At 44.6% G+C, this 27,071-nt stretch overlaps 1 protein-coding gene across 43 annotated transcripts in view; it reads right to left on the bottom strand.

The window, feature by feature from the left end:
• Positions 1-26,854, bottom strand: part of RIMS2 (regulating synaptic membrane exocytosis 2) — a 657,506-nt gene extending 630,652 nt beyond the window's left edge. For 28 of the 43 annotated variants that reach the window (XM_073590125.1, XM_073590127.1, XM_073590129.1 and 25 more), the window contains exon 1: positions 26,251-26,853. In XM_073590125.1, the coding sequence (XP_073446226.1) occupies positions 26,251-26,414 (164 nt within the window). In that variant the 5' untranslated portion in view covers positions 26,415-26,853. Of the gene's footprint in view, positions 1-26,250 lie in introns of all 43 variants that reach the window. The other 15 variants (XM_073590144.1, XM_073590145.1, XM_073590149.1 and 12 more) reach the window with 2 other exon arrangements.
• Between the last annotated feature and the right edge of the window lie 217 nt (positions 26,855-27,071).

Below are 27,071 nucleotides of genomic sequence, written 5' to 3'. Positions count from 1 at the left end.
GCCTCCCATCTTCTAGCGATAACATCCTCCTTCTTACTTCTGCCGCGGCTCCTGCGCAGGCATACTATATCTGCCCTGTTGAGGGCAGAGTAAAGTACTGCAGTGCGCAGGCGCCGGGAAAGGTCAGAGAGGTCTGGCGCCTGCGTACTGTAGTACTCTGCTCTGCCCTCATCAGGGCAGATATAGTACGCCTGCGCAGGAGCCGCGGCAGAAGTAAGAAGGAGGATGTCATCACTAGAAGATGGGAGGCGCTGGACCGGACTGCGACACCCATCGGACCAGACCGGATCCCCGGGTGAGTATAATCTAACTCGCTTTTCTTATATTTCAGGTTACATCGGGGGCTTATCTACAGCATTACAGAATGCTGTAGATAAGCCCCTGATGGCGGTGTCAGCAGCTGATAGACCAAAAATGAGGTGAAAGATTCCCTTTAAGCATCCTGAAACCATTTACAGTATGTGTGGGGTTGCTTTTCATCCAGGGAGGGGGTTCACTCATAAATAATGGAATCTAAACATCCTCCAAGACCAAATTCTCCCAACGATCCAGGAGCAATCTGGTGATGAATAAAGCTTTTTCCAGCATGATGGAGATCATTGTCTGAAGGCAAAACTGATAACTAATAACTAAATGGCTGTGTGAACAAAACTTTGGGTCCATGGCAAGAAACCCCCCCCAGATCTCAACCCCCTTGAGAACCTGTGGTGAATACTCAAAACGCAGGTGGACAAACGAAAACACAGACAAGAAGGGTCTGTCATCAGTCAGGATTTGGCCCAGATGCTGAAATCCATCATGCAAGGGCAAAGGGCAGAAGTCTTGAAAAATAAGAGACAACACTGTAAAGATTAAAAACTTATAAAAATGCTGACAATAGTACTTTATGAATCAGAAACATCCACTGAGGCAGCAAACTGTGAAAATCAAAATTTGTGTCAGTCTCAAAACTTTTGGCCATGACTGTATGTACAAAGTTACACTTTTTTTTTTGTTTTACAAACTGTACAATGATGCGCAATATTTGCCAGACATTTTACGGGACACTGAGTAAAATAATATCTGCATTCCGTAACCAATAAACTGTTTAAAAGACATTTGACTGTGAATGACAAGCCGTATATCAACAGCGCAGAACTCCGTGCTGCTGAAAATAGAGGGCATTAAAGTGTATCTGTCACTTATACAAGGCGCAGACAGTAATTTTGTTGTTGGCTAAATAAATATTTATGAGAATTCAGCTGATCAATCCGCTGGTAGGTGGTGACATCACAGAGGCACAAAATGCGTAGGTGTTAGTCGGGCTGAATAATGACAGTATCCATTGTGCTTCGACATCAGCTAAATACAAAATCAACAGCTAAAATATCTCAAAGATAGCAAATACCGCACTTCTACAGCAAGAGGAAATACTGGAGACGGAAAGCGATCTGCTCCACAGTGAAATTAACTTCTGAAAATGCAGCGCTGCTAAGAAAATGGCTAAAAGTAGGAGATAAAATGTATAAAAATAGAAGAAATACATACAAATATTTTTATTGGCAAATTTACACCTTAGCACAAAAAAAGGACTTGAAAATCCTCCAAAAACTCAAAAACACAGCAAAAAGGCAGAGATGCTTACCTGCCCAAGCCTCCAAACAAATGCAGGATGCAGTGGACCCATATAGTTAAGATGGGGGCAACACAGGTGCAAGAACACAGATGAGACAACCGCTCTCGGCCTACCAATCCATGGAGAGGACGGCTGCTTGGTATATGATTGCACAATGAGGACTTGTATGCGGCGCTGTTCACACAATGGTAATGCACAGCATCCAGGTTAACAGCTTATTAGTTACACCCATACTGTTACATCAGGCAGGCTGCCCAGCGCTATCCAAATGCATCTCATGTGAACAGGCACCACAGATTACAAGACCGAATGGGCCCAACTGCACCCTGAAAAATAAAGTGCAAAAAACACATATAAAAAAAAATTTGAGGTATTAGTTAATATTTTGGCCCAAATACGCAAGCTTGTAACCCACGTCACGGGTCCTCACATTAAGCAGACATGGCACATAGCATTTCTTATATGTGTTTTTTGCACTTTATTTTTCAGGGTGCAGTTGGACCCATTCGGTCTTGAATGGAGCTATGTTGCACATGCAGGACCATTGCACTGTTCAGATGGGGCACTCCAAAGCTCCATTCTTGGAAATGGTGACATTGGACCTCCATCTGGTCCCAGAGGTTGAATCCCCAGCGATCAGCAAGTTATTACCTAACTTGTGGAAAGGTTTCCTGTACGTGAAACCTCTTCCTCTCTGAAGAGAGAATTTGCATATTTCCAAGAGGAGCATTGCAGCTTAAAAGTCTCCTCACCTCGGCATGTCAAGCTTGACATGTCACTCTCCACAAGGAGAAACGTCACCCCTTGGATCCTGGTCTTATAACCCTTTAATGAGTTTTCTAATTAACATAACTGCCAGCCATATGCTCAATTAGGGGGTTAATAAACCTGCTCGGTTCCCCATAAGAAGCCAGAGTGAAGAACTACTTTGGTGGACACTAGACCTCCATGAATTATATGGACAGCCTTTCATCTAATGTCTGGTGAGAATTTTTTAGGCAATTAGCTTTAGGCTGGTGGTGCCTGGACCTGGACACACAGTAATCAGCGTGTCTTTTCCTGTGTGAAAGAGGTGTCCTTTCCTTTTAAAGCAGCCTCCAGCAGTTGGGGTCTCATTGCTGGGTCCCCCAAAGAGGCTGCAACTTATTGAAATACAACATTTCCAGAACAGCGCTACTCATGACCTAGCATCGCGCAACAATCCCATATTAAGGCCAGGCCCAGACGGCCATATTTTACTGTCTATATACAAACCGCAATGCCTGGACTGACCACAAGTCTTCAATAAGAAAGTGCAACCTCATACAGTACCTCTAAGGCTGTAAGTTCGGCTCAGGGGACCCACGGTCAGTCCAGTAATTGAGGTCCGTATATCAGCCATGAAGTACGGCCATGTACGCAGTCTAATAGAATGAGTTATGCCATCAATATCTAATCGTCATGTCTCTTGTTGCAGGTATCCCCACTCATCAGATATTGATGGTATGATATCAATGTATATAGTTATTGACCTCGTTAATGGACGACAGTCACCTTTTTAATTTTTGGTCTCCATTATAACGATGTGTTTTTAAGAAAATGGTGTCATTGGCATAAAAAAATAGTAAGGCTAAACCTTTCTAATTCTGCATAGAAAAGCAGGCCTCTCTCTGATACAGACTGCAGAGCCTCCCAACTCCGAGCTAAGAACTTTCTCTTTGGTTCCAACTATGGCATCGTGACTCCAGAAAATGGATGACCTTCTATTTCCTCCTGATGAACCAATATGAATGGCGAAACGCGTCAAGGTTCAGCGCTTTTGCAGCTGTATGTATGGGATCTTTCTTATTTAAGTGACCATTTGCATCTGTTCTAGGAATATTTTTGCTTATTTCATATTACCCCATGTGGGTTTAAGGATACAGGAGTATACCTATATAATAGTTGGATTAAGCACAATTTGTACTTTATTATATGCACGGAAACTTTCTCCATACAACATATCTTGTGTTGTTGTTTGAGCACTTATGAATATTGGGGGTTATATATACACCTGACTATATACTGGGCAGGACCAGAGTTTGGCTCCATATTTATGGATGCTCTTTTCTGGGACACTGCCATTGATGACTTATTTTACAGTCAGGATTACCTAGGGTGAAACAACGGTGAGCGTGGGCACCATAACTTCTGTGCTTTATCTAGGGTGCCAACCTACGTGGTCATGCAGGGCTTATTTTTAGGGTGCATCATTGAGGAAAAATGTTAGGACACCTTCCCTGCCTGTTCTTGTTATATACTGTATGTATAAGTATTTGTTGGATAGGAGTTACCAAGTCTATTTTTATTTTAATAGTATTTATAAAAGGTATAATTTAATAAAAGGGATTTATTCACCTTGTTAGAATGTTTGTCTGCACTGACTGGAAGGACACTAGAAAAGAAGCTGCTAAGCTCAGACACAAGAACGCTCATCGCTCATGACATTGAATATAATGTCACTGAGGAACAGTTCAGTACAGGTTGCAACTAATAAAACTGATAGCGATGTGCCATAGATTCATAAGGAACATATTGTAATCACGCTGAAGATAATAAACTAAAATGAAATTAACACCCAAGTCATCACTTACAACTATCACAGCATCATTGTCCCTGGCCATATAAAATACATGTAGCCAGAAGTAGTAACTCTCAAATACCAATGTAAATATGGCCACAGATAGGATGGCCAACTTTTCCAAAGGTCCTATCCAGTCTTTGGGTGTATTACAGGCACCAATTGTGTGGCACAAATTGCGGTAAAGAGTCACAACGCCAGGACAGACAATGACTCCCAGTGACTTGGGCAGTGTTCTCCCCCTCTGATATCTGCTCTTTACCATCGTGGATGCTCATAAGAGCAACATTCATATGCCTGGTTGCTGAATGAAAGGCTGGCTATGCTACATGCGAGATAAATGTTGGCCGATAACTTGTTCAGCAGAGGGCTATATCTCCTGACTTCAGCAAACACACGAGTGCTCAACTGAGTGCCCAACTGAGTGCTCAACTGAGTGCTCAACTGAGTGCCCAACTGACTGCCCAACTGAGTGCCCAACTGAGTGCTCAACTGAGTGCCCAACTGACTGCCCAACTGAGTGCAAAAATGAGTGCCCAACTGACTGCCCAACTGACTGCTCATGCTTTTTTAACAAGGAGAGAGAGAGGGTAGCCAAACCCCCTTCAACAGCCCTTTGGAAGAGAGTTGAGAGGTCCACATACACACCCGATAGTCGAAGGTCCTACCAAAATCAGTGACTTCAGCCATGTAGAGAGTATTGGGGGGGGCTTTAAGGGTCTTTTCACCCAGGCAGATATGTGGCCACAATGAGCACCAAACAATGATATAACAAGTAGATCAACCCTTGTTTTACACAGGCATATGCAATCTGTATGAGGACAACAGTTGTTAATATGATTTTTCGGTCCCCATACAGCTTGCACATTGTCGGCACTCGGTTTACACGGGGAGATACGTAGCTGACAACAATGATCTGATAAGCAGGAAAATACAGTAGATGGAATCAGTTAACGAACAAGCATTTGCTAGTTCACTGCCCTGTTCAGACACAAAAATGATCAGGAATAAGGGTACCGTTACACCTAGCGATGCACCAGCGATCCCGACTAGCGATATGACGCGGTCAGGATCGCTGGTGCATCGCTAGGTGGTCGCTAGTGAGCTGCCACACAGGCAGATCTCACCAGCGACATCGCTGGAGACAGGGGTCGCTACTTACCTGTCAGACGCGGCGATCCTGCGCCCTCCCGCCCGGCTCCACGCGTCGCTCGTCGTCACAGCAGGAAGCGCCGCAGGAAGCTGACGAGGAATGGTCCAGGAGCTTCTCACGCGATCAGCGATAACCAGCGGGGGAGCCGGTCGTAGGTAAGTATCACATGCAGCGTTATCGCTAGTAATATAGCTGTAACGTCACAAAATCGGTGACTTTACAGCGATACTGCTAGCGATATCGCAGTGTGTAACAGGGGCTTTAGTGTTCTTATGAATGCTCATTCGGTCAGTTATTGGCCTGTGTTAAAGATCCTTCAGTGTCTCTCGCTTTCTTTGCTTTTGTTGTATGTTATGCTCTAAAGGCCCCGTCACACTAAGCGACTTACCAGCGATCCCGACACCGATATGAAGGTGTCAGGATCGCTGGTAAATCGCTATGTGATCGCTGGTGAGCTGTCACACAGACAGCTTCACCAGCGATCAGCACAGCGATGCCGAGCACCCGGCATCGCTGGCCATCCTATAAAAAGTAGAATCAAAATAAAAAATATAGTTATTCTCACCTTCCGATGTCGCGTTCAGCCATCCCGCCTCTCTCCACGCTCCGGTCCCAGTGATCCTTTGCGAGAATGACCGCGAGATGTCACAGTCTCGCGGGATAACAAAGTCTCGCGGTCATTCGTGCAAAGGATCACTGGGACCGGAGCGTGGAGAGAGGCAGGATGGCTGAACGCGACGTCGGAAGGTGAGAATAACTATAATTTTTTAATTTTTTAATTATTTTTTACACCTGATCGCTGGTCTCCCGCCTGTCACACGCAGCGATGCGTGCTGGCCAGCGGGAGACCAGTGACCAAAGAAATGTCCAGAGGTTTCTTGCAGTGATCAGCGATACCGGCAGGGGGGCCGCTCGCTGATCGCTGTCACACACAGCGATCACGCTGGTGAGATCGCTGTTATGTCACAAAAGTTGTGACTCAGCAGCGATCTCGCTACCGAGATTGCTTAGTGAGACGGGGCCTTAAGGCTACAAAATACGTATGCACTGAATTGTACTACGTCATCAATGTTTTTATTTGATGGCGATCATTAGTACGAAACACTGCACCCCAGACTGAACTGGGAGATCGGGAACAGTTGAAATTGTAGTAGAAAAGCCAGAATGTGTTTGCACATTGTGCTGCAACTGTCTGTTCACGCCCTATATGCAGAGTTTTTGCCAACCAAGATTCCAAGAAATAATTTTTTTCAGAAGGTATTAATGGGTCCTTTGCGTAAAATTGTAAAAAAAAATAAATGCGCGGAATCAGGCTCGGACTGGCACATAGCAGGAGCAGGAGAATCCTCCAGTGGGCCCCTGTACAGGAGTGAGCCACCACCCTCTAATATGAGCAGTACTTGGCCCATTATACTTGAATCACTAGACAGAGACGGCATCTTATTCATTTAACAATCTACCCATATCATTGTTATATAAATTTGTGATTGAGGATATTGTCACATTTGTATGGAGCTGAAAAGTGGGGCCCTGGAGTTGGTTAGTTGGGCCTTGGGAGTGGGCCTTTGGCACCCCAGTCCGACACTGCACTGAATGATTAAAAAATGGCAATTTTGGCACACGTGCACATATCATATAGGTTGATAACACATATTCAGCACAGATAAGTAATGTATAGGGATACACGTTGTTTGCTGAAACATCTTTCACAGTGATCACTTAATTTTGATAATTTTCTATCTTTTATGTTTACAGGAACAAACAAATAAAAATTTCTTGTGTAAAACAGAACAATTACATAACTGATGCAAACAGAAGAAGTGAAACCTGCCGGATTAGTATGAGGTCCGTCACAGTTAAATTTTGTGACATATTTTAGAATGGAAGTGTCTTGGGTTTTGTCACAGGCCAGTAGGGGGAAAACAGGAGACGTGGAACATGGGCCCCTGAACTGCCCTTCAGGCTAAGGGGTGCCCTGACTCTCCTTAACTTGGGGGTACACTTGATGGTAGTGAGGCCCAAGTCCCCGACCTGTCTCTATCTCCTGTTTAGCCCTGAGCTAAACACCCAACCCCCTCCCCAGGAGGTGAGACAGGGAATAAAGTGAACTGCACCAATAACACGAAAGGAAATATAAAACAGACACCACGGGGTTAAAGCAACTAAAAAACAAGACTTAGCTTCTCTCTGCTGCTAATGCTCCGAGCAGCAGAGTAAGGCAACAAAACAAGGGGATAGCTGGAGCTCCACGGCAACACAGCCTGCTCCTGAGTCCAGCTTGGTTGGTCTCCAAATGAATAATATCACCGACACTGAGTGTAGCACCTGATGACCCTTTATAGGAAGTCACACCTGCTGACTGATTAAACATGCAGTAACACCAGCAGCCACCGGGGGGGGGGGAACCCAGAAGCAGACTCACTAAACTTGTAGTAATACCAGCGGCAAAAACCCATATTAACCCCCCGAGGGCCAGAAAGGAAAAAGGTTTATATAAGAGATTCCAGACTCTGACACAGATCCAAAAATGGATCGTGACAGGTTTACCGCAACAGAGAGGAGCCAGAAGATAGCAACGTCTGATTTCTCCTACTCCTGCACTGATTAGAATCACTTCACCTTCATATTAAACAGTGTAAATTTCTTTTGACAGTGCAGGGGTTAATCTGCTCAGCTGAGAGGTTCTGGAGAGCTTAGGTTCTTAGCTGGGCACTGTTAGCCACTCCCATCTCCTATATACGGTAATCTGGGTCCTGGCTAGAACTCAATGTCAGAGTTAGCTTATGCTGCAAGGCTGGAGGTTTTGGGTGGATTTATCTGTTACAGTTCCTAGGTTTTGGGTGTGTGATAATTTCCTTTCTTCTCCTACTTTGGTTTAACCCCATCCTCTACCCCCTGATGCATTCATCTGTTGTCTGTGCGAGTATATTTGTATGTTTGGTATTTTTCGTTATCCCTGTTCGTATTACCTTGTTAGTCTGGTTGGTGTATCATAGTACACTACGGCTCCTCTCTCCCCTGGGTGGTGGAAGAGTACAGACTGAGGGCAAATTCAGGAGCTAAGGCAAGGTACGTGGCCCCGGCGGCTTCACCATCAGAAGTAATCAAGTAATCCGAGGAACAGGGAGAGCTAAGGCGCCCCTAGCGTTAGAGACAGGGAAGGAGCTCCTGTTCCTGGGACACCCGACAACAGAGTCGTGACAGAAAGAAAAGGTTCAGCATGCAAAACTTTTTCTTGCATTCTAAAAAATGACACAAAATTAAAACCAAACAAGCCCCATAATAATCCAATTGCACATAATAATTCATTTGCACATAAGTTCCACTTGTCTGTTCCTCTAAACGGGACCAAGAAACATAATGTGTAAATGGTAATGTGGACGTAAACTGAACAGAGAAAGCAAATGTGCACAGGAGCATGAGAATGTAAATGGGAGAGAAAAACAGAATGTGCAAAATGTGGAAATAAAAACTGAAAAGGAACCGAGAAACGGAATGCTTAAGCGGAAATGTGAATGTAAAAAGAACAGATGTGGAAATGGAAATGTGAACGTTAACGGAACAGGGAAAGCAAATGTGAACGTTAACGGAACAGGGAAAGCAAATGTGAACGTTAACGGAACAGGGAAAGCAAATGTGAACAGGGACATGAGAACATAATACGGAAAAGTAAAACAATGTGCAAGCGGAAATGTGGATGTAAACGGGAAAAAGAAATAGAATGTGCAAATGGAAATCTGGAAACGTGAATGGAAATGGAACCGAAAAACAGAATGTAGAAGTGGAAATGTGAATGTAAACAGAACAAATAAAGAGAATGTGCAAATAGAACTGTCAGTGGAAATGAAACAACAGAACATGCAAACAAAAATATGAATGTAGCCTTACATATCTGATCTAAAACTATCCAAAAAGCAGAAGTCTGAATGTATCCAGAACTGCCCCGGGCCCCCACGTACACATTAAACCATTTCCAGACTCAGCTCAAAAACCTATGTTCTATAATAATAGTAATATAATATGTATACAGGGCCACTCATATCCTATACATTAATAGCAGCATTGCTTCATTAATGTGTCAGTGTCCATAGACTGAAAAGAAAAAGAAAGCAGAAATAGAAAGTGTGTGACCTGAGGACGCCAGTGCACATGGAGCGTAAGTCTGGAAGAACAGATTATAGCATTTACTGTAAATAGAAAAACAGAGGAAAGGCTGAAGAGACGTTCTTATACATAAGGTGTGGAAAAGTGCTCGCCTGGCACCTGGCCATAGTCTATAGCTCTCATTGTTGGATAGGCTGCAGCTGATAGCAGGCTGCGGGTTCCCAGGGATATCAGCGTATGTACACATTGCTGCTCTTTTTCTGAATTTGCTGTTGATACACAATGGAGGACATCATATTTGTGGAGATTGGAGTGGGCGATTAGGGGTTGTCCTATTTTTTTTTTTTCAAATACAGGAAATAAAAGGTTTGGCTAGACTCATATATTCACATTGGACCCACAACTTTGTCAAAGTCCATGTCACCTTACATATTAAGGCTAAGTGCACACGTACCGGAACTCTCGCGGAAATTACCGCGAGAATTCCGGAATTCCATTCCGCGGGAAAATCGCATTTTAAATTCCCGCGATTTTCCCGCAGAAAAACTAGCATTTTGCAAGCGTATTTAGCTTGCAGAATGCTAGCGTTTTCCAAGCGATCTGTAGCATCGCTTGGAGAACTGATTGACAGGTTGGTCACACTCGTCAAACATAGTGTTTGACGAGTGTGAGCAACTTTTTACTATTGAGGCCGCCTATGCAGCATCAGTAGTAAAAGATAGAATGTAAAAAAAAATAAAAAATAGTGTTATTCTTACCTTCCGACGTCCCGCACATCCGTTCCCAGTAATCCTTTGCGAAAATGCCCGTGATGACGTCCGTTCTCGCGGGATCGCGATGTCTCGCGGTCATTCGCGATGACATCGCGCGAATGACCGCGAGACTTCGCGATCCCGTCGAGAACGGACGCCTTCGCGGGCATTTTCGCAAAGGATTACTGGGAACGGAAGCGTGGAGAGAGGCGGGAATGCTGCGCGGGACGCCGGAAGGTAAGAATAACAATATTTTTTATTTTAAATTCTATTTTTTACAGGGATATGGTACCCAAAGCCCGGAGGACAGTCTCCTCTCCTCCGGACCGTGGGTACCATCCGCAATTGTTCTGCTTACTTTCCGCATGGCGTGCACAGCCACATGCGGGAAGTAAGCGGAACAATGCATTCCTATGGGTGCGGGATCGCCGCGATTCCGCAAATTAATGAGCATGCTGCGTTTTTTACCGCAAAGCGATTCCGCCGCGGTAAAAACCGCAGCATTAGCACAGCATTGCGGAATCCCATAGGAATGCATGGGATGCTTATTTTTCGCGGCAAAATCGCGCGGTTAAAACCGCCGCGGAAACGCGAAAAAAACGCCACGTGTGAACTCAGCCTAAAGTGTTATGGATATGAACACATGGCTCTGCTGTTACATGATGTACCATAATTCTTATGATAGGCCATCATTGTGTAAAATGGGGGTCTGATGCCCAGGACCCCCATCTGGGACAATATTTTTTTATGTCCATCCATGCCTGGTGCTGTATCCTTTTTATGTCATCCATGTCTGGTGTTGTATTTCTATCCCATTCACTTAAGTATTAACTATTTATTATTATTATTATTATTTATTTATATAGCGTCATTAATTCCATGGTGCTGTACATGAGAAGGGGTTACATACAAAGTTATAAATATTGTTAACAGTAAACAAGTTTCCACAACAAATTTACAATGACAGACTGGTACAGAGGGGAGAGGACCCTGTCCTTGCGGACATACATTCTACGGGATAGTGGGGAAGAAACAGAAGGTCGGGGGTGCAGCAGCTCTGGTGGTGATGAGGCGGCAGCTCAGGCAGTGGTGAGGCGGCAGAATGGTTATTGCAGTCTGTAAGCTTTCCTGAAAAGATGGGTTTTCAGGTTCCGTTTGAAGGAGGCATTCCAGAGGATAGGGGATATTCAGGAGTAATCTTGGAGGCGGTTGTGTGAGGAACGAATAAGTGTGGAGAAGAGTAGGAGGTCTTGGGAGGATCGAAGAGTACGTGAGGGAAGATATTGGGAGGTTAGTTCAGAGATATAGGGAGGGGAAAGGTTGTGGATGGCTTTGTAGGTCAGTGTTAGTAGTTTGAACTGGATTCGTTGGGGAATTGGGAGCCAATGAAGGGGTTTGCAGAGGGGAGAGGCAGGGGAGTAGCGAGGAGAGAGGTGGATTAGTCGGGCAGCAGAATTGAGGACAGACTGGAGCGGTGCAAGAGAGTTAGCAGGGAGGCCACAGAGGAGAGTGTTGCAGTAGTCAAGGCGGGAGATGATGAGGGCATGTACAAGAGTTTTAGTAGATTGAGGACTGAGGAAGGGACGGATTCAGAAAATATTTTTGAGTTGGAGGCGACAGGAGGTGTCAAGAGATTGGACATGCGGTTTGAAGGACAGGGCAGAGTCGAGAGTTACTCCAAGGTAGCGGATTTCAGGTGCGGGAGAGGGCATGATGCCATTTATCATAATAGATAAATCGGGTAGGGAAGATACGTGAGATGAAGGAAAGATAATGAGTTCAGTTTTGTCTACGTTGAGTTTTAGGAAGCAAGAGGTGAAAAAGGAGGATATGGCTGATAGACACTCCGGGATTCTGGACAGCAGGGAGGTGACATCTGGACCAGAGAGGTAGATCTGAGTGTCATCTGCATACAGGTGGTACTGGAAGCCATGGGACTTAATGAGTTGTACTACGACAAGAGTATAGATGGAAAAAAGTAGGGGCCCCAGGACAGAGCCTTGGGGGACTCCAACAGAGAGAGGGTGGGATGAGGAGGTAGTGTGGGAGCGGGAAACGCTGAATGTGCGGTCAGAAAGGTATGAGGAAATCCAGGACAGGGCAAGGTCTTTTATGCCAAGGGAAGAAAGAATCTGTAGCAGTAGGCAGTGGTCAACTGTGTCGAAGGCAGAGGACAGATCGAGAAGGAGGAGGATGGAGAACTGTCTGTTAGCTTTGGCTGTGAGTAAGTCATTAGTAATTTTGGTCAGGGCAGTTTCAGTGGAGTGGTGGGGGCGGAAGCCAGATTGCAGGATGTCAAGGAGGGAGTTAGATGAGAGGTGGGAGGAAAGTTGAGCATGGACATGCTATTCAAGGAGCAACTATTAACAACTGTTAACTATGCGCACGCACAGTTTTTCAATGAGTTTTCAAATTAGTTTTTGGAACAGAAATTGAGTGTAATCTCTCCTAATCTCAAAACTATGCAAAAACTTTACATTTCCATTTAGCTTCGGCACTGAAAATTCAGCAAAAACACTTAGTGTGCACATAGTTTAAGGGTGAGCTGCAGTACTACCCATAGCTGCTTTTATGCACTTATTGCTGTACCTGGATTTACAGTAAAGAGGTGCAGGACACACTAAAGCACTTAAAAGGAATCTGTCAGCAGGATTTCACACCCCAAACTAATTATATGTGCATGTAGCTCTTTCAAAGACAAATCCAGCAATACATTTACATGGCCAGTCCATTCCTCCATTCCTGAGAAATCAGCGTTTGAATTGATAAGCAAATTGCTATTGTAGATCTGAAGCCTCTATTACTCCAGCTCTATTCCTCGTCCAGCTCCACCTCTTCCTGATTGATTGACAGCCTTTACGCTGTGTGACTGTAGACAAAGGAGCTTAGTCTAGGAGAAGGACTGGGTGGGGAATAGAGTTGGAGTGACAAAGGCTTCAAATCCACCACAGGCATTTAATATATATATAAATTTAAACACTGATTTATCAGTAACAGAGGAGCAGACTGGCCATGTACCGGTATGGCTAGACATGCCTTTAAAAGAGCTACATTCATATATGTACGAGTATACATAGCTTGGGGTGGGAAATCCTGTTGACAGATTACCTTTAGGTTCTGAGTTTTTGGGGATCAGACCCCCACCCATCACACATTGTTGACTCAACACTGTAATCTGGGATAGCCAGGAAGAAAGATTTAGAACAGATCTTCAAATTAAACCATAAATTTACTTTAAAAAAAATGATAAAAATAACCAAGCTATGAGTTTTTTAGTGGTTCTTTAGAAATGTAAAAACTAAAAAACATAGAAGCAAAGGAAAAGTACTGGCACAGTTGATCTGCTGCTCCTGGTATAAATGAGTGGAAAAGCTGTTGGGCAACCCTTCTGAAAAACATTTCTATTAACTTAATATATTGAACTGTTTTATATGTGATTTTACATATTATGTGTAGCACTAGCAACAGTTAGTCAGCCTATAGGACAGGGTTAACTGATAGGGGCCAGTGCATAGTGGGAGGAGTTATTGGGCATGTAGGAACTAAGTTACTGTTTGTTTGTTGGTTAGTTGTGGAAGGACAGAGAGTTGGAGAACAGCTCCTGAAGGAGTAAGAAGCAGTGCTGATAAGGGAAAGACCACAAGAGGAGAGTATGTTTAGCAGCAGAAGATTTTAAAGGATAGCAAGTTCTAAAACAAGTTCTACCAGCAACTGATTTCTAAATAGAAATAATGCCGAGATTGCCCTTAGGCAGCTAGGAGTGGGCTACAAAGGGCACTGTTTTAGCCGGTCCTGGAAGATTAGGAATTTCTAGTCTTTCCAGGAAAGGACATGAAGACACCTGAAGGTAGAGGAAAAAAGAAGTGACGGTCAGTTTACTTTATCAATCATGCATAACATCAAATGTGCCATCAAAATACCGTGTCTGTTACATATAAGACGAAGGCCTCTGTATGATACAGAAAAGTGTGTATTGCCTGCTATCGATTGTTCCAACTCTATTTAAGGAATTCCAGTAAAGGTGTTTTTATCTTTTTACATCAGATTCTGGTCAGATTCGTCACATATATCAAGATCCACATACCATCAAACCACTTGTGACCTGAATAAGGGTCGTCAGAAAACCCCCAGATCGCAGACACACTGGGGTACCGTAACTGGGTGCTTTGGGACTGCGAAGCAAACCTCACCATGAATGGTCGATTACACTGGTAAAGTCTTAAATATTTCATATAGGGCCAATTCTATAGCACTGCCAACCCCTTAACGTGTCTTGTTGTTGTAGCGCTATCCTTCGGTCCCTTCTAGCTCCAGGACTTGCCACCATCAAACAGTAATGATGTACACACAAGTATACACATAGCATTTTCAGAGAGTAAGAGAACAGTACCTCTAGCGACACCTAAAAGTCAAAATCGATCCTTTACCAAGCCTTGCCACATGACTTAGGACGATAACTCAAACCAGACACTCCATTTGCAGACTCGTGTTTTGCCCCCCTAATAAGTGACAAGCAGGAGATCTGATTTGGCTGGGTGAGAGGCCTCTGAGGGAGGGGGTGGTTAATATAAGGTAACATTTCCCCTTGTGAAGAGGTGAAGAGTGCCAACTTACATAAGGAGACTTATAGGCCATGCAATGCTCCTTTGGGAATTTTAAAATGCAAATATTCTCTTCAGAGGGGAAGAGGACTGGACCTTTAGTGAAGGGCTCGTTAAAGGGTCTATATTGACATTTAGGATTTCTAGATGCAATGGTTGGCACTAGACCCCCTCTCTGAAGAGGATACTTGCAAATTTAAATTCATACAAGAGCTTTGCAAAGCCTATAAGTCTCTTTATGCCGTCTTGTCACTTCACAAGTATATACACACAAAAATGCATTTATAGTGGCAGTAAGTGTATGAGGGGGGCTTACTGCGACTGTGACTACGAGGGGCCTATATGTACCTGGAATTGGCCCTGTCCATTGTTTATGATAAGAATATATATATAGATCTCCTAATAAGGACTTTTACCAGGGTGGGCATTGCTATTAGTATTATAAAATAACAACCACAACACACATCCGGCCATCAGCATCACAATCACACAGATGACACTGACCCACTTAGCTCCACATAGGTTACTCATGGCACCAGATGTTTGCTCTGCCCAGCGAGCAGCCAATGTTAACTTTGTCAATATTTGGCATCGAGGTACATCACTAATATAATAAAGAGCTCAGACAAAAAAAAGCACACACACTCTGTCCTAGGCAGTAGAAAATAAAGCGATAACCAAGACACAACCTGCTTGGGAAACAGTGAAGAAGTTCAAAGCATACGTGCATTAAATATCAAGGGGGATAGTTTTGAAGGGGAACATAACCCACACGTCCCAGAGCGAATTCTAAAAAAGCACTTTTATCCACCTACCATAAAATGTTGGAGTAATCTTACCTATCCTTAAAGGGTTTGTGATGAAAGTCTATGTGACATCAGACTACTGAAACTTCACAATTCACGGACCACGAGTTTAGGAAAGGCTAAATGTAACACGAAGTGATAAGGGAAAGGGAACTATACACTAGGGAAGGGGGAGTGGAGACCCCTAGACAGATCTAACGTCACCCTGTCTACCTGACTGTCCCTATATAGGTTCCGCACCTATTACCGAACAGGATACTGATAAGCCCTGCACAGGGAAGGACAGAATGAGCACTAGTTAATCCCCACTACTGCTAAAGACAGCTAGGATATACAAAACAAGGGAACAGTTAGCTTGAGTAGACTCAGAGAGAAACACCAACATCCTCCAAACTCCAAAGAAGAGGTTAGCCGACTGCTGCAGCTTCAAGCCTCAACAGGGAAGTGCAAATAGAAAATATCACTCGCAACTCCCAACAGCAAGTTGGGAGTCATAAACACCCAGATCCAGGTGTGACCATTAGAGTCAGGGGAAGTGGCCACTGGGTCCTAGCGTCAGAAGGATCAGGCAGAAGTCTGCAAAGCAAACTGCTGAGACCTTTTGCAGACAGATGCAGTGCAACGGTCTGCAGCCTCTCACACATCTGTGACAACAAGCTGTGACCGCAAGTATGTGATATGGATATTGCCGGCCACATTCCGACTAGCCGAGTGCGGGCCTCACTCAATACAAGTGAACTAAGCGAGGCCATACACATCTAGTCGGAATGTGGCCGTAAGTATGCATATCACATACTTGCGGTCACATGATCACAAGCTCTTACCGCCACTGACAGCAGAGAATCCTGATAGCATGCACTGAGCGTGCTTTGAGGGTCTGCAGACTTTCATCTCAAGCCTGGACAACCTCTTTAAGGCAGTCCATAAAAATGTGATTGGGATAGTGCCTTCAATAACCAGTAGAGATCAGCAAATCTATTCAATGCAAATCAAATTTGCATCAAATTTTAGGAAATTCGCTGGACCGGGTGAATTTGAACAATTCACGTGAATCGCCAAAAAAAATGCTGTCATTTTACACAGGCAGAAGAATGCATCAGCCAAAGACGGCACACATGACCTCGCAGTGCCTTGTAGCTATCACATCACATGGTACAGCACAGCCAGTCAGGTAAGATTATCAAAGCCTGTCTAAAAGCCAAGGCAGGGAATGCAGCAGCAATTTTGTGGTGAAACTGGATAGTTAGAAGACGTCACAGCCCTCTTCTTAGCTGAAAAGTTAGGGAGATAAAGTTTTACACCGAATAAACATTACGGATAGTGTGTGACAACACAGAAATGAAGGACAGCTTTACCCGTAGACATATGTGGTGGTTACTTTGACATTACTGAGATTGTGTTTGCATCAGAAAGAATGAAACGGGTTCAATACAGTCTTCAGAAACCAGCATCTTGCACACTTCTTTTCAGGTCAATTTTTGGGAAATTGACAAATTTGAAATTCAAAAGGTTTGTTCATTTCTAATAATGAGCTAAACCAAGCAAATAGGGAAAAGCTGCAATACCAGGTACGGGCACATGTACAGATATACCATCTACTGTGCCTGGGAAAAACACTGAAGGGAGGCTTTGCTCTGCTAATCAGTTGGGGTCCCATTTACATATTGATCGCCCATCCTAAGGACAGGCTAGCAAAAGTTATTTCAAGAGAGTCCTGTAAACTGAGAGTTTTATTTCTGCAACAGCTAGAATTGGATACAGTTCACTTAATAGATTTAATGTACGAGATTACATTAAATTTTTTTTTAATGTACGAGAAAAGCGGTCCTGGTTTCACCAGTGGTTTTGTGAAGAGTTTTATTAGAGTTTCTTTCGAGTTTGGTCCCAGTTTCATCAGCTTTTTTCTCGGAATGTGAAACAAACAAAAAAAGTTTCTCTACCTCTCCTCTCCTATTTGGCAGTCTTTGAAAAACGGACAGCTCTCAGATGGCATCCGAGAGCTGTCCGATTTTTTTTCATAGACCCAAAGACTTGCATTGTCGATTTTGACCTGACACTTGTATCAATATCAGACATGTGTCCGTGACCATTCGGTCCGCAAACAAAAATGGACTGGTGAACAGTTACACATTCCATCCATGAAAACACAGACAGAACTTGTATGCAAAAAAAACAGAGATCTGATGAGCCCTTGAGCAGATCCAGGACTTCTTTATGGTCTCTATGTGTAAGATACTGTAAGTAGAGCCTAAGCCTGCACTATAAACAATAAACAGTGTGTAAGAAGCTTACTTGTAACTCTGCAATTAACAACTTGTAACAAACTAAAAAGAAGTAACAGTTTGGAAGGTACAACAGTGATTGTAACTATTTGATCTATCATTCTATCAGACATCACTTTCTATGTATCTAGCCGAACACATAATACTTGTAGCACTCATCGTAATACCCCTACTTGGAATAATCCGTCCACCAGTTGAAATCCTCTTAGCCGGTCCTTTTAGATCAAGTTCATTGACTATCTCACTAGTACAACCAGTCAGTTAAAGAGGATCTGTCACATAGACAGAGTCCCCTCCATGCACAAGTCCATGACCCCTTATGACAAGGAAGCTGAGTTAAGGTCTCTAACCTATGATGCAACTTACACAGGTCATAACTAGTGATGAGCGAGTATACTCGTTGCTCGGGTGTCCTCCGAGTATCTTGGTGTGCTCGGAGATTTACTTTCTGTCTACGCAGCTGCATGATTTGCGGCTGCTAGACAGCCTGAATACATGTGGGGATTCCCTAACAAACAGGCATTCCTCACATGTATTCAGGCTGTCCAGCAGCCACAAATCATGCAGCTGCATCAACAGAAACTAAATCTCGAAGCACGCCAAGATACTCGGAGGTCAACCGAGCATAGTATACTCGCTCATCACTAGTTATAACATATTATCAGCAAGGTCTGGAGATGTACTGTGGTTCCATTAAACTGGAAACATTATGTTCTATAAAATTTTGCCAGGGGATTTCTGATTTTGTAAAACTCCTGTCCTCTGGTTGCAGTTTGTCTCAAAAAAAAAAAAAAAAAAAAAAAGTAACTGATTTATTCACCCTACCCGGGTCCAGCGCCGAGTCTCCGCCACTGATCCCAGTGTCTGTTATTGTCTCCAGCACCAACATCATGTTGAGAGCGCTGCAGCCAATACTTGAGATCAGTAGCTCTGCCCGATTTGACGTTCCGAGTCACGCAGAGCCGCTAAGCTCACTGATTGGCTGCAGCGCTTTTGATGACAGACACCAAGAGCAGTAACAGAGATAATGAGCTGGACCTGGGAAGAGTGAGTAAGGCTCAATTTTTTTTTTTTTTTAAACAAACTTCACTGGGAGAGAGGGATTTTCTGAAACTGGAAAGCTCTTTAAAGGGTTTATACAGGACAATTTTATTTTAGTATGCGCTTAAAAATCAACAGGCAGGCAGTTGGTAACAAGTTAGTAACTACCTGCCTGTTCTACATGGCAGCAGCACAGAGGGATCTTGACCGCTCCTGATGGCGATCCAGCTGCTCAGCATCAACAGACCAGCTCTTCCTCTTCTGGTCTGACTGGTTGATGGGGCGTGACTGCCAGTCATACTGATTGTCAGCCTCCTCTCTGGCTAACTGCAGTTAATCAGCATGACGTTGGCAATCACATCCCGTTTTTGCTTAGTACATGTATTTGTAAGAAAAAATAAAATTTTTGCAATTGGGTTTCATCTAAAATTTTAGAGAGTATGTGAGTTTCACTATGTTTTGCTGGCTGCAAAATGAGTAATCTGAGAATTTGTGCAAGCGCTGGTTCTGATAAGAGGATCTAGCTTCATATTAACTTTTTTTCTGACTTGTTCTAAGCTGATTTATGACCACAGACCAACCAAAGTTGAAAGAACATGGACGCAAAGCCTGTGAAAGCCAAACAGTGCAAAATTTGTAATGTAACCCAACTGTAAAAATTATTTTTAACCCCAAATACATGCAGTTTAGTAAAAAAAAAAAGCTTGACCCCAAAAGTGGACATGCCCCAAGCATTCCATAGACATGATATAGCTGCCGGCCAAGTGGAAAGCTAACTCTCCAAACTCCACCATACACATGAGTGCTCAGCTTGACCAAGTACTTGACCAAGAGAGGTGAAAAAGCTGCTGCCAGACTCCTCTAGCGGTGGCTTACCTGTCCTCAAAAAAAGAAGAATCGGGTATTGAAATTCTAACTGACTGATTCTTCTATCCCCCCCCCCCGACATTATCTGCCAGGGAGGGAAAACGAGTTGAAGACACAAGTACACATCATATGGTTTGCCAGTCCCAGTAAAATCAGTGGTTTCAACCGAACTTTACCTAACGTGTATGGGCCCTTTATTCGGCCCTACTTCATATACACGCACTCCTGGACTTGGTTGAGCATCAAACCTGGCAGAAAAAAAGAAAAACTATTGTTGACACTCATTGCGACCAATCACAGCGCAGCTTTAAATTTACCAGAGCAATTTATGAAATGAAAGCTGAGCTCTGATTGGTTGCCATAGGCAACAGAGAGTTTCCATAAATGAGGCCTAATATGTATGACTTTTGTCAGGCTCTCTGCTTACTGCTAATGAATTAGAGCAGAGGCCAAAAATGTCTTCTGGTCATGTGGCAGATACACGGCTGCAGAGCTCGTTACAGTTACACCTCAGTTATTCTTCTCGAGATCAGCACATGACCAGGACAGATTTTGCATTAATTTATACATATCTATTATACAAGGGCATAACTAGGGGTGGGGTGGATATGGACCCTAGGTAATGGGTCCATAGAGTGGAGAGAAGCCAAAATTCCACATAACTTCATGATCGGTAGTGGCCTGACTGCTGGAACCCCCGTGAATAGGGGCACTAAAATATGGCGTCAGAATGGAGTAGTAGCCGCACATGTGCGCCACTCACTCGATTCATTTTTCAAGGGACTGCTAGATAAAGCCGATGCTGCACTTGGCTCTACAGCCAGGATCGGTGGGGGTCCCTGTAGTCAGACACTCAAAGATCAGCCAGTCGCAACAATATCATTGATAACGTTTAGTGTTAGGAAAAACTCTCACGGACGCAGTCCGATGGCAGTATAAATCAGACCGAGATCGGAGCGCAGTGCACGGACTGACCTGAACAGAGAGTGAGCTGCACAGAAATATATGAATCTGTCACACTCGAGTCAGGAGAGCCGCCGGCCAGTCCATGACCTACATTACGATCTTTCTGCGATTTATATGGCCGTCTGACTGCGCCCTTAAAAGGGTTTTCCCACAAACAAAAGTATATTTTAATCAATAGATCTTGGAATATTAGTCACTTCCTCAATTCGATATGTTTGAAAATAACGTTCCTGTGCTGGGATAATCTTATAAATGTGCCCCTGCTGTGGACTGTGTAATGGCCGTGTCTGACCGTGCAGGAACATGGTCTGATCGTATCACAGCTCCTGGGAGGGGAGGAAGCAAAAGAGAATACAGACATTAAAGCACAAGTTCACAGAGAATTCATTTTTTAAAGCAAAACATTTCCTTGCTGTAATGTCTGTATTCTCTTTTGCTTCCTCCCCTGCCCAGGAGCTGTGGTATGATCAGACAGGGCCGCCATCAGGGCATTACTGCCCTGACTGGCGTATGGGGCTCGATGGGCAGAGGGGGCCCGCATCGGGCCCGGTCTCCTCTGGTCACCAGGCCCCTACCGGTAGGTAAACCGGGCCCTCGGCGCTGCCGCAGCTAAACGCTATTGACAATGTGGGCCCGCCGTCCCGCACGTCAATAGTTAACAGCCACCAGCCAATAGGAGGCTGGCAGCTGACGTCAGCCGCAGCGCGCACCTCGCCGGCGTCTGATGTCACTGTCAGTCGCCGGCTGGGACGCGCTGCAGTATGGAGGGAGCGCGAGCGTCGCCCGCTGCTGGACCGCGGCCAGGTAAGAAGAACTTTTTTTTATTTTTTTAAGTTTTTAAGAGCGGCAATCCGGCGAGCCCGGGGGAGACTGAGACATGGGGGCAGAATGCTGGACATGGGCAGAATGCTGAACGCTGGGACAGATTGCTGGACACGATGGGGCAGATTGCTGGTCATGATGGGGGCAGAATGCTGGGCACGATGGGGCAGATTGCTGGGCACGATGGGGCAGATTGCTGGAGACAATGGGGGCAGAATGCTGGACATGATGGGGCAGAATGCTGGACACGATGGGGCAGAATGCTGGACACGATGGGGCAGAATGTGACAGTGAGACACAGGAGGGGGCTGAATGGACACGGGGCAGAATGTGACAGTGAGACACAGGAAGGGGCAGAATGTGAGGCACGGGGGCAGAATGTGACAGTGAGACACAGGAAGGGGCATAATGTGAGGCACGGGGGCAGAATGTGATAGTGAGACAGAGGAAGGGGCAGAATGTGAGGCACGGGGGCAGAATGTGACAGTGAGACACAGGAAGGGGCAGAATGAGATACGGGGAGGGCGGTCCTGTTACTGTGTAGAGTGACACTATGTTGCCTTTTTTTTTTCATGTGATGTAATGTAGAAGTTGGGAAAAATAAGTAATATGTTCTGCAAGCGGAGCTCTAGGTAACTGTGTTATTTCCTACAGAGACAAGCCCTGGCTGGAAGACGTGATGGCGGTCTGTGCTGGATGAAAGATGAAAAGCAAAGATGAAGGACTTCACCTAGAGACGTCACTGGTGAGTTAGTGTGTCACCTATACACCGACACTATACACTGTATAGAGGCCCTGTGTATAATGTCATTGATCACTGTATTACCTGTACACAGACACTGCATACTAAGTACAGATCTCCAGTGTATAATGGCACTTATGGTGATAGTATCGTGTTTTTTTTATTACTGATCAGTATTGTAGTATTCAGTCACTGTTGTGGTAATATGTGGTCTGGTCATGGTGCGATGCTGTTCCTTGTATGTGATATTATTCGGTCACTGTGGTGGTAATATGTGGTCTGGTCATGGTCTGGCTGTATTTGTTCCTTGTGTGTGGTATTATAGGTCACTATGTGGTCTGGACATGGTGCTGTGGTATTTTTCCCTTGTATGTGATATTATTGGTCATTTTAAAAATTGAAAAATAGAAAAAAACCTAAATTGTATCACATATTTTAACAAATATTTGATAGGTTACAGTAGAGTAGGGCTCGGCCAAAAGAGTCTACCCTGTTATGGTGGCGGCTTAAAAAATCTTTTGGCCAAAACAAAAGCTGCCGGCTATATGTGTGATCTGGTGATGGGAACTGTTAATGTGTGATTGGTGAGAAGTGGAGTTTTTCCAAGAGAGTGGTGGGACTTTGGACAGTTCGAGAGGTGGAGGCGGGGCTGGGGTGGACCCTGGGCGGAGTCTCAAGGGGGCCCCGAAAATAATACCAGTATGGGGCCCCGAAATTCCTAGTGGCAGCCCTGTGATCAGACCATGTTCCTGTATGATCAGACACAGCCATTACACAGTACACAGCAGGGGCACATTTATACGATTATCTCAGCACAGAAATATTTTATTTAAACACATCCAATTGTGGAAATTATTATTATTCCAAGATCTGTTGATTAAAATATACTTTTGTTAGTAGCAAAAAAAAACCTTTAAGCAAATTCATGGATGTGCCTCATATACAGTATGTAATTTAAAGCCTCTGTAGTTTATGCCACTATCATGTTTTCCTTTCAGAGTCTGAACGCTTGTTGTAGACACAAAGATTTAGATCTCATCATGTTCACATATATCAATGACAAAAATTGTCACCTTTAAAAGGATAATTTCACAGTGCTAATGGGAAAGCATATATGGCAACTCCCAAAAAACGCACACACATTAGATTAATGTCAGTCGAATCGACCAATATCGACAAGTTCAGTCGACAGTCTAATCTGATGTGTATGGGGTCCCCTGACAGACGATGTCAGTGAGAGATAAGGATCTGGCGTGTCCCATTTTGGATTGACAATCCTGCTATTCTCTAAGCTAAAGCCACCGCCAGAGATGTCTAGCAGCGGCTCTCTCATAGAGAACACACGTTTGTCAGAGTGAGCGCTGCTGTGTATGGGAGAAATGGCCGAGATAGCTGCCAGTCATGCGATCACTTAATTATTTTATGATTGCCCTTTATTAGTTTATTGTGTATGAGTGCTGTAACATACTCACACATCAACATCCTATGCCGTTTTCAGCAGGGCTCCGGCCGCATTCGTAACCTGCCAGATCATATGCGTCTTCTATGTGGATTTGCAATGTCAGCTTATGAGACTCAGAACAAGACTTACATTGATAAAAGTGAAACCCGCTCCACAAAGAAGACACCATGTGATTTGGCAGATTACAAATGCGGTCAAGTGACGCCGGAGTGGACCGGAGCGCCGCTGAAAATGGCAGAAGATGGTGACCGGTGAGTATATTACTGCACACATTACACATACAAACGTTTGCTACCCGAGGTTGAAATTTAAAAAAAAAAACAAAAAAAACGCCAGAGTGCTCCTTTACCTGTTAGGCTGAATTAATACCTGATCATTGTAACATGTATCAATGATAATACCATAATTGCCGTCCTTAGCGTTCAACATCCCGAAGAAACAGCACATTCGGTCATTCCCTAACATACATGCTTCGGTTTTGGGTGTTACATCCTTTGTATCATGCGACATCCATTCTCTGAAACGTCATACTGCAGCGAGTTGAACAAATAATTATTTTATGCAACTTTTCAGAGTTTTGGTCTCTTTTTTGATACATGTCGCCGTACAGTCTGAATACGCGGTGACGTCAAATCTCCAAAAATTTGCAGACAAAATTATTTGCTCGACTTTTCAGCGATGCAACTTTTTCAGAGCTTTGATTTTGCTGCACATAATACAGCCAAGTTGCAGATCAAGCTGCAGGCAAGTCGCACGCCACGACTTGAATTAAAGCCTACGACAAGTGCAACTTTGCGAACAGCAAGAGAAAATCCAACGCATTTGTAAATATTCACGACTGTCGCGGTATGTCGCAGATTGCAACCTGACGCCATAGTCAATCATTACATCCAATGTTGTAGTGCGCCGCTGCAATTTCAGAATTGCACGACACACGTCGCCTTGCTGTTGGCCTTTACTGAAGAGCTCAACATTAGGCCGGGGTCACACTTGCGAGAAACTCGCATGAGTCTCGTGTCTCAATACCCGGCACTGCCGCCGGCAATTGGACCGGAGCGCTCAGCTGCATAGAAATACATGGAGCCGCACTGTCCGTTCCCGACTGCCAGGTATTGAGACAAGAGACTCCTGCGAGTTTCTCGCAAGTGTGACCCCGGCCTTATACAGCAACACAGTTCAAAATAATTTTTTTCTTATTTTTGCAATCTATAAAGTGTGAGCTTTTGGCCGGTTCAAGGTACGATTTAACGGCAAAATATGATATATCTTCCGGTGAGTTTTGCTAGCGGACCATAGGTTGGCCTTTCCAGCCAGCTCAATATACAGAGCAGCAGCATCTGGGAGTCAGATGACAGGCCCTGCTGCTGGTGGACAGCTACCTGGTGCTGAACTCACAAGCACACAGCCATGTCATGAGCACTGCACTGCCGCCAGCCCTCTGTCACTACCCAGCCGGCTCCTGGCACTTCTTGCATCCCTCTTCATCCTAATCTGAGAGTTTGAGCAACAACATGGGGATAAGAAGGGGAATTAGAAGTTTAGATGTGTTTATAGAGAAAGATGGCAGCTGCTATAACCCACCCAAAAGCCTGTACAGCATAGGCCGCCTGCAATGGCTGCACAAGATAGCGCAGGATTTAGATTAAAAAATCGACACGGAAATGGTCAACTAGTTTTACGGCACCCACCCGAAAAAGGATGCACCCCTGTTAGGTAAGCTAGATACATAGCAGAGAGTAAAATACTATGCACCTGTATGCAGCCATGTTAGAGTTAAAAAAATAAATAAATAAAAGTACAAATAAAGGGTTAAAATAAATGACTGTCAAGACTCCCCCACCGCCATCATCCCTCTTACCCCATATATAACACGGACAGAAACGGAAACACAAATCTGGGGGGAGGCTCAATTTTCACTACGGCTAAAATAGACGCACCTTAACCTCTTAACTGCCAAGTCATCACCCCAAAACACACATACATTTCTGGCGGCTTCTAAAAATCAACCGCACAATTTTTGAACAGAATGGAAAAAAAAAAAAAAAAAGCACCAGCTGGTGAATAATATCAGGGCCTGACTGCTATGGATCCAAGGGGTTCTTTTATTACTAATTTTTTTTTGCAAATTTGATTTTTTTTTTTTGCTACAAGGATTTTTTTTTTTTTTTGCAAATTTGAATTTTTTTTATACAAGGATTTTTATTATTATTACTATTTTTTGCAATTTTGCAATTTTTTTTTTTTTGAACAGATCTGCAGGTGAAAGGATGCGATGATTTGGGTAAGATATGAATAGCACCTGGCCAAAGATTTGGGATGTTTGTATGGTTTTCTTCTGTGGCTAGTGAGGGTGGGTTGATGCAGACATCACTCACTCAGGAGGAGCCTGGTCCAGCACTTGCACCCCCAGGCTCCGAACAGAATGGAGACATGCTTACTTGAGTACCGACTGCTCCTTCTCCTCCTCCTTCTTCTGCCGGTCCATCACGGCCAGGATGGTCTTCCGCTCGTCCTCGGTCAGGTGGCTGAGATCCGGCATCTCCGGCAGCAGGGCTTGTGCAGGAGGCAGAGGGCCGCCCCTGGGCCCGAGAGGAGCGGACATGTTGGTGGTGGAGGAGCGACAACACACCGATCACTGGCGCTCAGGCGGGTCGGCGGGGAGACATACACCATAAATCACGCCGAGCTGCAGCGCCGGGGCTTTAATCACCGATCCGCGGTGACGGGGCGGACATCAGCCGGGCTACACGGAGCGGACTGCAAAGGAGACATTGGTCACAATGCTACAAAATAAAGGGGGCATCAAGGCAAAGTCTCCGATCCGAGGGGGGCTCTGCAGGCTCCTGGGGGGACATTCCAGCTCTGTGCTTAGTGAATGCCCCTGTGGGTTTTTTGGGTTTTTTTTCCCCCCTCCCCCCTGCGCCCCACAGACGGTGCAAGGTGTCCCTGCTCGTGAGCCGAGGGGGCTGGAGAGGAGCTGCACGGTGACAGCAGCACGGCAGCAGCTGGAGATGGCCGGGGGAGGAGGAGGCAGCGATGCTGCTGCTGGTAGTGGCTGCCGCTGCGCATGCGCGTGTCACAGCTAGGTGGAAGGGGAGGAGGTGAACCGGGAGAGAGATATATATATATTTATATATCCTCTTCCGGAGACTAAAAGAACAGAAGGGCTGAGTGACTCAGAGATGACCAGATGGCTCCTACTACAGTCAGACGTGTGCACCCTGGATCCCATAATCCGAATAATAACCCTTATTTCTGT

This window comes from Dendrobates tinctorius, unplaced genomic scaffold (assembly GCF_039654945.1).
Source record: "Dendrobates tinctorius isolate UK_male_01 unplaced genomic scaffold, ASM3965494v1 ptg000116l, whole genome shotgun sequence".
Classification (NCBI taxonomy): domain Eukaryota; kingdom Metazoa; phylum Chordata; class Amphibia; order Anura; family Dendrobatidae; genus Dendrobates; species Dendrobates tinctorius.
This window is presented reverse-complemented; position numbering and strand designations above follow the sequence as displayed.